Raw genomic sequence first — 12966 nt, forward strand, 5'->3', positions numbered from 1 at the left:
GTTAACAGTCATAGAATTCCTGAATGATTATTTAGCTTTGTCATCCTAAAATATCATTAAGTCAGAGAACATTAAAAGTTGAATAAGAATAACAATATAGTATGCAGAGGAAAATATATGTTCTTATTTGAGGTTAATTCAAACATTCTTGAAAATTAGCGTACAAGGTGTAAGAGCGTTATTCTACTTTATGGCAACAACAAAAAATTGTCCCAGTTTTTCGGGTTACCATGATGTTCTTGGCATAAGGTAAGAGAAACGATCACTGTGGCTGCGTCTTAATGGTTGGTGTCTATCAGGACTGGCTATTGACTCAACTGAGTCAATACGTGAATTGTATTCTGCAGCTTGTTTATCTAGTGCTTGAACAATCTGTTTTACCCTGCCATAAAATTTTGGCTGATCGTCTACATAATCATTCTGCTCACAATGTAAACTTTCTAAAGATTCACCTCGTTGTTTTTGATGTTCTTGGTAATTTGATAAAATGTCATTTTCATTTACTGTGTGAGTGGCAAATCTGCACGGTGGTGAATGAATTGTTTTCCGAATCTTGTAGGGGCGCTGAGTCGTAAACTGATTATTATATGGTGTTGTGGGGTTTGGTGAATCTTCTAGTTCTATACGTAATGGAGAAATATTTCGATATCTGACAAATGATTCATAGGGTTCTTGATAGTTGTAAAAGTTACTATTATCGTTATTATTACTGTATGTAGGTGGGTTTGGTGCAACTTTAGGCATAGCATTAATAGCCTTTGCGTAGTAGTCATGTTTTATTGAGTTAACGGAGGGCTGGTCCATTAAAGTTTTATCTAAATGGGAATAATTCGTATCATGATCTAAAAAGGCCGGATTTTCGAAGGGTAAATATGTATTGGAAGCATACTGTTGAGGTTCACCGAGAGTAAAGTGGTGATTATTATTATTGGTACTGTAAATGTTATAATGGTATTTCGTACCAGGATACGGATCATGGTTGTATTCATGACAGTTATAAGATGAATTTTTGTTAAGCTTTTGAAAATGGTTAATATGTCGTTCATGATTTTTTCCGTAGTGATTCTCCTGTTGGTGACGATGATATTGATAGTGACTTGGCTGGTCTTTAGAGTGGAAATCTCGTTTTATGAATAAATTATTCTGACTGTTCAAATTATTGATTTCAGAATCCCAGCTTGAATATGCGCTAAGCTTTGGTGTTTGTCCAGGTGAACAGTGATAACAGTCAGAACAAAATGAACATTGAGCTAAATTTCTATTTAATTTGATCAACTCTTCAAAATACGCACGTTTTTTATCAAAATCTTCCGCGATTGGGGTAGTGTCTATACAGTCGCCCGCAAACTTATCTATTGCTTGACATGCACATTCTCCTGCTTCAACACTGTCACATTGTATGCCTTTGTCTAACGATTTCACATATTCTTGTGGATAATACGATGAACACCTGGGAATTGCGACACGAGGGGACCGAGCTGGAGGGGAGTGCTGTCTTATGTATCTCTGAATTTCCTTTTCCGTACGTTCTTCCATATTATTTGGTGTTGCACTTGGTGGACTTCGCATAACTGGTGGAGACCAACTTCCTCTAAGTTCATGGTATTTTTGTCTATCTTCACTGATTTCTTCTGCTCGTTTTATCCATTCTTTCTTTTCATAGTTTCGTAAACGTCTTGCGCTTTCCCTGCGGTATGAATCAATGCAACTTCTATGTCTGGTGCAATTTATTACTCGGTTTGGTTCCCAACCTCTGTGATGTTTACAAAATGATTCTGCGTTGGTTCTGAGACACCGATCACGTGTTAAACTGTGAGATTTATCAAATATTTTCTGTCTGCTTCTTGATGTACCCATAGAACTAAGCCACTGACTTCGGAAAGGTGGTGGTGGGGATAATGATTTTACTGACCACGAACGACTTAAATAAGGTCTGTGATATGTTGATCGTCGCACTTTATCTGGATTATTGGATTTATCCACGAAAGGCTGAGATATACGACTTTGATGGGATGGACTGCACAGACCACTAGTACAACGTAATATATGTGGGTGTAATTCAGTTGAAGGTGGAGTGGGTAACGGTTGTGGAGATAAAGATCTATTCCTAGTATGAGTAAATATACGTGTATGATCGCGCTGATCAAATTTAATTCTTGGCTGAACTACCACACTCCGATCTTTTTGCTGTATAGTACTTTTTTTTAATTTAGCTAGATTATCGACTGGACTACTATGATATAACTGGATTTCTTTCGACTCGCTAGGTTGAGCTGTGGTATTGAGTTTTGATAACCCTTGTGTTCTGTAAGGTGTAGACAACCTCTGGTTATATTCTTGCAGAGACTGTTCTGCAACCCATAAATTAGTAGCCTGAACAGTTGCTTGACTTGGACTTGGCCACTTAGATACTACATACGTCGTAATGAAGTTTTTTGGCTCCCTCGAGATAGGTTTTCCATTTACACGCTCATAGACTACAGCTGATCTAACATACACACCGTCGGTAGACGAAGGATTCATACAGACAATTTGGTCAGGCTTTACATTACAGGCATTACAATGGACTGCGGAGTGATTAGACTGCTGTTTTTCAAACTCTGTATTCTTAGTATTAGTGTCAATAAAATTATTGGATCTCCAACATTTTAAATCTGAAGATTTTGAAAAATTACTTTTAGCTGTCTTATCAGTCTGATCATCCTTAAAGGATAATGTATTGGGTAATGGTGATAGTGATCGCTGAGTAATTGTGCAAGCACGATAACGAGATAACGAACCTCCTCTGTTACCATGACTTAGATCTGATTTTCTGTCAATCGCCAAAGATCGCGAACGATATGGTAAACTCATTGATAATATTGGCTTAGCAGGTTGACTCCAACAGGATGAATAGTTTCTATTTTTACATTTCATTTTATTCCTTACCTTATTTGAACTACTTATATTATTGTTAGTAGCACTAGTAATCTCATAAGATTTGTTGACAAATTCCATGGCTGGTGGTAGAGGTAGTGGAGGTGGTGTTGGTAGGTTAAAAGGTTTGGGACTAGGAGTCCGAAACTTTGGCGGACGCGAATGAAATTCTAAGGTATTCTCAGGAAGTGATTTGATCAGTTTAAATGATTTAGAATGATTTAAATCATTAGATTTTTCATTTTGTTCTTTTGATGCTACTACCGTTTCAGCTACTGTTTGTTTTTTATTATGATCGGTAAAGCGACCAGATTCAAATAATTTGCACATTTCTTCTACAGATGTATTTACTTTTCCATCTTTAAATGAACTGACGTTTTCTATGTGATCGGATTGTTCACCATTATTTTTTGAGCTTGATCGGTGTGATGATCTGTCGAATGTATTACGTCTTAATTTGCGAAACGACCTTCCATTACGATTATTTCCATTATTATTGTTCGCTTCAGTAATCTTAGTTTCATAAGGCTTTGTTGACTCTCCTAAACTCGTGTAATATTGCTTTAGCCGTAAAACCGATTGTGAACTCGGTGTCGTAGTAGAACATGTATAAACATTAAAGTGTTGCTCAGGTATCCAGTTAGGTGATATATTTCCTCTGTCATCTTGATTCGTCATATTGTTACCACCGTTTTCTCTATCTGGACTGGATTCTTTCAATACAATATTAGTTGGGGAGTTTAACTCAACACACTGCTTTAATTTATTTTTATCTGTTATTATCTCAGTAAACTCTGGTTGAATAGGTTGAGTTTCTTCCGGTTCTTGAGTTTCTGCTTGTGTGTCAGTTAGTATTGTTGTTATTGGTTGTAGTGTTGGCGATGATGAACAAGGAGGAGTTGATTGTTGTATTGTTTTATCTTCTAACGGTGGAGATGTTGATTGCTGAGTGAAATCAGCCTCTTCAATAGGTGAATGACCAGATTCTACAATGTCATTATCACTAAGTGGATTCTCAGAAAACACTGTTGACATTTATGAAACAGGACTATGTATGAATGCCATACAGACTGAACAGTAATAGCATTTATATTGAAGATATTCAAAAACTTTCATTATTAAAGTTCAAGTTAGATAGAAATAAGTGAAGAAATAGAATAGTTCTGACTCTAAACCCTATCCACTTGGTAATTAGTGTTTTCCAGAACGATGTTACTTCTTGGCGATTTCTGTTATGTTTTACACTGTCAATCTGGAACTGAAAAGAAAATAGAATTACTTTGCACTTTGATGGGGAAAAATGTGAGAAGTGAAACACGCATTTATAATGACTCTACATAATCTATCGACCTACAAAGAATCAAACGAAAAAGGGTTTACGTCCCAGATTTACTTTGAATTTTTTCAAGTCTCTTGATTCATGGAAGGATTTTGTTGAATATCATATTTATATAGCCACAAAAACATTTAACTAATGAGATTTATTTTCAACCACGTAAGGTTACCCGATTATCGCCCGAAAGAAATCTAGTTTCTGTATTTAACACTGATGGGATTCAAGTTATTATCAGAGTAAGATAATAGAAGTCAGGGAACTTATATTAAATCGTCAATTTCTACAGTACACAAAGGTTATTGATATTATGGTGATAAGTTACTTACTTTTTCATGAGCAAACAACTATTATTTCAAAAGAAATTAAAGGTCTTAAAATAAAGAAGACAAATGATCTTACTTAGTTTGAGAATCCTTGCTCTCCCATAAAGGATTCTGAGATTAAAATGAAAACTTGACACATTTATTGCTAAAATTTCTGTTGCTATGAAATTTGTATGGTAAAATTAATGAGCGACACTTATTATATCGGTTAATATTGGTCTCGTGGTATCATGTTGCAAACGAAGTTGTCCTAATATTTGGTGAAAATGTTGTCTGAAGGTTTTAAATATCGTTAGCTACTTCAATTTGGTTGATCCATCACTTTCAAACGATCAATCTATTTCGGCTCTCTGTGGTGACTTATTTCATGAAAACTTGAACGTTTGTAGGCATATTATTGAACTGCTCGTGCTGCTAGGGAGTATATTTTTATGAACAGTATTAATTATGCAATTATCAACACTTTTGTTGAGAAAAAGAACAATACGTAGCGTATGTTGTACGAAAAGCTTTATGGAATTGGTAATTAATTAGTTAGTTACCAATGAATCACCTTACTCAGAAGAGTACTTGTAAGAGATGTAACAATTTCTGATTATTAATACTATTGCTATTTAGGAACAACAGTTTAGTTCATAGAATATTCTTCATATGTTGGTATATTAGGGAAAATAAACTAAGTAGATAAACCATGTAATCCATTTTGATAGTGATGCGGTTTCGAACTTCATTGTTTGTTGTGATTGTAAATATACTGCATCACTTACCAGATGGGTAATTTAAGTTTAAAGCTTTGTCCCAGAAAACGTGTCGATTAAGACCGACAGACTTAAGGGATCGGTAGTCTTATCATCAATACACAGATCAATTGAGTGTTTTAATCTCACGCTACTTATTATTAATAACTATCTCTAGGTTTTTGTGCAATAGAATCATCATTTAATAAAAGCTTCCTCAAAATAGTTAAAATAGTTTACTGTGGGTGTAATTAATTTGCTTCTGAGATCTACAGGTAATATTTATCAAAGAATTCTCCTGCTGTACCTACTGTAAGATATAAGCTAGTGCTGCCACTATGTATTCTATCAGAAAATGAAGTTTTGGATCGTCTGGTCAACAACCTATAAAGCAGAAAACCGGAAGAAACTAGTCACTTAGAGTTAGGTACATTAAAACCTAAAAGTGGACTTCAGTCTAGTGAAATAAGCCCAAGACCATGTGACTTTGTATACTACTCAACAACATTTTTACATCAAGTTAATAAGATTATAACAACAAGAAGAAATCATACAAGTGAAAACTTATAAAAAAAATACCAGTTGTACACAGAGTAAATAGTAATAATTAACCTAACCATAGATTCTAAGGAAGGAAACGGACTGTGTGAACATGTTAAATAATAACTATACAAATACCTGTCTACTTCAACAATAACAACATAACATTAACAGATGAAGATTAGTGTGGGACACACCCTTAGCTGGGACAGAATTTTTACCACATCTGGGTTGCTGTAATTTCAATTCATTACTATGCTTTATAACACTGATTCATTTCACAATTAACTTATATGGAGAACAGGAACTGAGAGACCAAGTTCAATGACTTTTAGATGATTAATATGTTGTGACTTCAGCAACAAGATCAAATGCATTAGTATACGTGCTTAAGTGTATTACCGGATGTGAAGTTATGTTAGGGATACATTTTCATGGATGTTTAATTGAAAATTTATTAGGTTAGCACAAATTATATATCAGGTTACCAGCTAGATACAGTCTTTTGGCATCAATTAAAATGTTTACTCTCAAACAATCAAGTCAACAAGACAAGTACTTTGGACAAATAGTATTTATAGTAATTAAACCAAAAAATTGTCCAAAAGACGACTTACGAGTATTTATATTTGTTTTCAGAACTGATGAATTAGAACAACTCACTTTTGTAGTACTGATTAACTCTTAAACAGAGCCTTATATCAAAGTAGGATTACTTTTTGGTGAATATATGCACTCCTAATAATAAAATAATGGTGTTTATAGTGTCACAGTAAATTTAGATGGCTTAATATTTAAACTTGTGCTGACTGTGTTGGGTTATTAATCTATCTACTCTAAATAAGTGGTTTACACTAGGTCACGGGACATTGAAAATTCTAGTTTTTACTCATTGGAGTATTACAAATGTATTAATATTTATTTCGTCCAATTTATCTGAAATTATCAAGCTTAACTTTGGTAATGAAGTTTACGTACACTCCTAGTTTGGCATGACTGTTTTGTAGTATATATCCATTGTCCAAATAAAATAAATAATCCGGTATACTATTTACTTAAAAGGTGAATCCATGCCTGACAGAGATGAATTAACTTTTTACCAGTATATTTACTAAAATAACGGTTACATTATTCACAGGTTTTCACCAGTGTGTATATAAGAATAAAAAAAAGGTTTCTTCAGTAATTTAAGGTAATTTACTTTACTTATCCGCTTGGAATTCATCGTCTAAATGCTTTAGTTGTAAGTTTGAACATTTGGAACATTAAGATTTTATATGATGTTCCGTAAATTTTTATCTCAAATGCTTTCGGTATAAGTTGGAAAACGTAATCCGATCAATGATTCAATGGAAAGTTGTTACTTTTGTCACAGTTCCATAATAAATGCAACGGAAATACATAGAGTATGCTCACATTACCCTTAATATTGTACATGAAATACAGCTACATTAAAACACGAATTATTCTTTAAAATAGTTTCATTATTTTTCGTGATATACTTACATATATTATGTATAGTACTAGAAAGGGTTTTGGATGTCCATTGGCTATTTGATAGTACTCTAACATTGCACTGACGTTTTCAGTGCTTTCTGAAAACTATTGATATTGAGAAGTGTATTCTAAATAAATCGACAGTAGAGCTCATTTTTAATACGGAAATAGATAAGAACTTAGTTTAGTGTAATATAAATCACCTATCTTCTTATTAAGCTACAAAATATTACGTGAATTAGGATTATTTACTCTTTCAATACCATAGTTACCACATTTTTCTTAATCTCAGCCACGGTAACTATAATGATCAATATTTAATGAGTTTAAAGCTTATTAAAGTATCTAGTTATATATGTCTGAAACACAGAGATGAGATTTTGACTTACGTCTCATACCATTTCTTGAATTTACTTACTTAGATATGATAATAATGTCGCTAAGATGGAAGGAAAATTACCTTGTGAAACTTCATTATAATTGGTAAAAACACCTATTACTCAATGTCAGTCAATTAGAAATGCTATCAACGCTAACACTTAGTGCAAAGTAACATCCACTAGATAAGTCCATTGTTTGTTCGACTGGTAATTTACCAATATGTCACGTTATAGAAAGTTCACTTTAAGAAATAACTGTCAGGATGATTTTCATCCATATTCGTGTAAGATTAATGAGCAAGCAAAACATATGTTGCAAACTACTGAAAAGAAATACACAGAACAACATCTTTCTATTTATCTGAGGTTTTACTTCGATCGTTCAAAAGACACTAATTCATGTTAGAAAGCCGCGAAACACTTGCCAAAAGTCATTGAAACTTTGAAGATATAGCTCAGGAAAGCAATTTAAAAGCTTCACTTTCAAACAAATGAATGTAACTTAGTTAGTTATTTCGAAATCTACGATGTAATATTTGATGAAAAAATTATCAATTCGGGGATTCATTTTTAACTTTCCAGAAAGTGGACCTTTCTTTTTTTCTGTTTTATTCCAGTCTAATTTTATTAATTATTAAGAAATGATTAAATGATGTTACGTTTATTTGGCATATTATAAAGCTTAGTTATGCATGGTTTTAGTGCTCAAGATATAAAGTCGAATTCTGGTAAAAAGATAAGAATACTAATGTAGTTGTCATGAGAACATTTAAATAGTATGTATTTTCTGTTTACTGATAACTTAGTCTTAAAAAGTACTGTGTAGTTCACTAGGAATATAAAGTATCATATGCGAATTTGTCAACCTCACTTATTTCATATTAGCCGACTATCCCTAGAAGATTAAGCGTTAACGTGTAAGCTGAGCAATTTGTTTTGGCGAATCCAGTCAAATTACGTTTCATTACATCTTATGTATAATTAGAGTAATACTAGTCTCTCCCCTTTGGAAATGATTTTTTATTATACAATAGATTGTCGATATAAAGATATGGAGTAATAAAATGCAAGAAACGTAACAAGTTAATTGAAGTTACTATTAGATGTACGAGTTATATAGAATATATCAGTACACAACCGACCTACAAAACTGTTTTCTCTATTTCGAGTCGAAGTTAAGAAATCCACTTTAAACTGATGAAAGGTTTAAGAAACAATAGTTAACTGTAATTAACCGTTAAAATATGACTTTAATGATAATTTAACAGTTACAATCTGATAAGACAGTATTTACATAGAACCGTATTATCAGCAGATAATTTAAAAAGTGAAGGAAAGTTTAATGAGTTATAATCTGCTTGACTGTAATGTAATTGGTATTTACTGAAATTATAAGAAAGTTTATCCAGTCAGTGGCTTTACGAGCACTGAAATCATTTGAAAATAAATTCGTAAACTTTAGTTCGAGGCGTTTTGCGTAGTCGTAAAATAATCAATTGAATTTCAAAGTAAAAAAGCTAAACACGTTTCAAGAAGCATTACTCTGTAGTTAAAGAAAAGAACTTGAAGATTCATCGCTAAATGTGATATATCTCATATTCTTGAAGACTTATGATAGTTATATTTGTTTCATTTGTATTATAAACAAGCTTCCAGGTAACTGAACCGTTATTTGATAGCTTCTTCTGTGAATGTCTTTTTACCAGATCTCGAGTGATATACAACAAAATTATTCCAATATGTGGTGCTAAATGAAGCTGACTTTGCGATCTATCCTGTATGTATAAAATTCCAGAGGATTATTCTATTACATTGGTTCCAGTGTTAAGTTTGGTGCAAAACAAACTGGACGGGAACAATGAGAGGATGGTGAAGTAAAATAATTACTTATTCACTAAATAATAAGGTTACTGACTCATCATAGCGTAAGTGGCAAATTTAGGATGGAACAACAAAAGTATGTAGTCTACATTCACAAGCCAAAGCCAACAAGAAATTGATATTTATTTTGTTTGTTAGTCTGTAATTTTCGTTCGTCGATAAGGTGTGCCTACTTACTAACAGCTAGGCATCAAGGACAAGTCTGATGATCCAACGCTTATCGCTTACTCATCTAGTCAACGTAGACATCCTAAAACTCCTTACATCGGGTTAAATCAAATGTATGGGCGAATATTTCAAAAGAATACTGACGAGACTTTGCGTTGAGTATAAATTACATCAATTTTAAGACATTTAACCCATATATTTCATCTGAGTAATGATTTTAAGGGATATGTCACAAAAAACAGAAGAAATTTTAACACTATGACTTAACATGTGCTAAGATCACCGTCTCAACGCAATTATCATTTATTTTGAGGTGACTTCGCAAATAAATAGGCGTTTTCTGTGCTCAAAATAATGCTGAAGTTAAACCTAGAATACTAAATAAAGTCACAGCATCGATTAGTGAGGCCATTAAAATTTGGTTTAATCCAAATTAGGAAATGACGGTATCCCGCCTAGAGACTTTACGTGATGCTAAAATCCAACTGAGCTACTACAGATGAATTTGTTTTTTGTTTTCCTCCAAGTTGTAAATTTTTCATTAAACATAACTGCGAATACTATGATTCTCAGTTTTTAGTTTCTGTTTTATTTCTGGTTTTTCTCATTTATTTTCTATTTGTTTTGTTGATTTTCACCATCACTAAGGTGAATTATAAGAAACCTAATCATTACCCATTGATGTTAATGTTGGAAACACCTATCTGTCAATAAGTATAGATACATGGCCTATCCAGGAGAAGTGATATTTGAGGCGGTATTGTTACTAGCTATGGACACGACGAAACCGATAAAAAATCTCGTCTGACTCTATTGCTACATTACACTGGGTCAGTCAGAACTTAGTGGCCTCTCTTTTTTCAACTGCTTATCGATGGATGCGGTAATTTATTTTGCGTGTCCAACAAATATGCCAAATAAGGTTATAACCATTTTCAAAGTTTTGAGCAATTCTATTACCCCATGAAATCACCTTTTTCTACCTAACAGGCTTTGTCCCTTCAGATTCCCTTCTGCTCTCAAATTATGAAATATTTATCGAGAGTTGCAACAGGGAAACTGAGAGATGATAAAACATAAAACCATGACCTCTATGACGTTCATGGGGGTTTCAAATAACAGAAACTGGGATGTTTAAAATAGATGGATTTCTTGTTTTATACTAAACTGATCCTTCTTCTCAATTGTTTTGAATTCTGTAATTATTTTGTGAGTAGGCATTATCATTATTATCTAATAAAGCGGAAACTTTCAAGGCATTCTGTAAAATATAGAATAAAATGTAATCGACGCTTCACGAGATCTTATTTAGTTTCTTAAATATGTGAGGTATGTTAAAATTGTATTTCTTGTCTTTCACTTCTTACCTACTTTTCGTAGGTTAGTTCAAAAATAAGGGTAAAAAAGTTTAGTAGATTGTCATACAGTCATAAAATCATTATCGTCACAGTTACTACACCATTATCTCGGGAAACGGAACTCTATATTTGAATATTATTCTTTGATCTTTTTAAAACCTTAAAGTAGTGAGGCATTCACTGTGAATCGAAATTGAATCATTGAAGCATTTTCTTAATGTGTGTGCATTACGTAATCCAATGCTCAGGCGATTCAATGACAAAACTTAATTTCATAAGAAATAATCAAAAAAAATAAACACATGAAAGCTACGAGAATGTTTCACTCACTATTCCATGGATGATTTTGATGTTCCTTTGTTTCTTAATTTCAGCTTACTCTAAGGCTTTATGTTTTCATCGATAAATTCATATCAGCTCACTAGGCCTCTGTGTATAAACGTAGCTGGTCAGCATCTTGTGTTGTTGCTGTGATAACGATTGTGACCGTTGTCAATATCCTTTCTTTTAGGTGTAATTTAAGTCACTTAGTATGTTTATGTACATACGTTTACTCAGATCATGAACTGAAAATCACAGGTTATCAAACTTTAAGACTAATAGCTAAAAATCCGATGAATATTAATTTATTTTTAATACCCTTTTTTCTGCATAATTTTAATTTTTTCGTGTATTTGCTAACGTAAAAAAGCTTAAGATTACCAGCAGTAAAGAAACCTGTCACACTTTGCATAGTCTCGAATCAAAAATAATAAATCAGTTTGCATAAAGTTTGTCAGGAAAGCAAAACTTAAATATTAAACAGCTACTCACCTCATGTTTTACTGAAAGAATAGTAAATATGATTATCCTTTTTTGAATATGAGTTTGAAGGGTTAATTCGATATGTTCTGTGTTTTTGAGGAAAACAGTTGAACAGTATTCTTCTTCAATATAAATTAACGATATACTATTATTATTCCAGGGATTTGAGTTTGGATTAACAGGTAGTACTGTGTATGCACAGGTAGGATATTATTCATAACTAAAGTTAATCCAGTAGATTATGTTTTTCTTAAAATTAGAAAACCTTTTTATATTTCACTGATAAGGGAACTATCCTTCTTTCTATCTCACCAACTCTTGATTTTGTGTTAAAGTCGTTTATAAACATACCGTTTGTATAACCTTGTTGGTTGCTAATGACGCAGCAACAAACATCACTTGAAACAGCCATCTGACTAACTAACTAACAAAACATTATAATTTCCTACTAAGTAAACTCAATATGAAATGTTTACTAGAAAATAATACAGTCAACGCCCATACTCACAGTATGGTTTGTATATGTCTGTAATTTTGGTAGATATGCATAAGGATAAAAGTATGTATATGTACAAAGATTACATTATTTTATATCTACATTCTTCGCTCGTATGCATAACACCAAGATTGGTTAGTGAGTCTTAAGAACACTGACCATTGTATTATTTCTTCTATTTACCATAAAATCTTTGCTTGCTAACAATGCTATCATTTTTAATTGTTACACAATTTAAGGATGGTTATTCTATATACTCTCTTTGGCTGGATGTTCATAATCTGACATCACATATGTTTTTTTCTTGTGACGAACAGGAATAAGGGAAGGAGACAGATAGGGAAGTAACAGTAAAGTTGGTAAATCTAAAGTTCCTTCCAATGGATCATATGATTTTCAATGATCATATTACTAATGTTAACTGGATAATTAAGGTACCAACAATACTTACAAGGATGTTTTCAATTATTTGCTAAACACATTGCAGATAAATAGATTCAGTATGTTATTATAAACTGAACACTGATCTA

At 32.7% G+C, this 12966-nt stretch overlaps 1 protein-coding gene and 1 pseudogene across 1 annotated transcript, besides 1 other annotated feature; one reads left to right on the plus strand and one right to left on the minus strand.

The window, feature by feature from the left end:
• Window positions 1-225: 225 nt before the first annotated feature.
• Smp_204120 (uncharacterized protein) lies at window positions 226-3951 on the minus strand (the record flags this gene model as incomplete). The annotated part of the gene is made up of 1 exon (XM_018789038.1): window positions 226-3951. One exon carries the CDS (start codon window positions 3949-3951, stop codon window positions 226-228), a length of 3726 nt encoding a protein of 1241 aa, XP_018654521.1.
• A 1275-nt stretch (window positions 3952-5226) lies between these two features.
• Window positions 5227-12966, plus strand: part of Smp_128430 — a 38198-nt pseudogene continuing 30458 nt past the window's right edge.
• Window positions 5227-12966: part of a sequence feature that runs on past the window's edge.

This window comes from Schistosoma mansoni, chromosome W, assembly GCF_000237925.1.
Source record: "Schistosoma mansoni strain Puerto Rico chromosome W, complete genome".
Taxonomy (NCBI): Eukaryota; Metazoa; Platyhelminthes; class Trematoda; order Strigeidida; family Schistosomatidae; genus Schistosoma; species Schistosoma mansoni.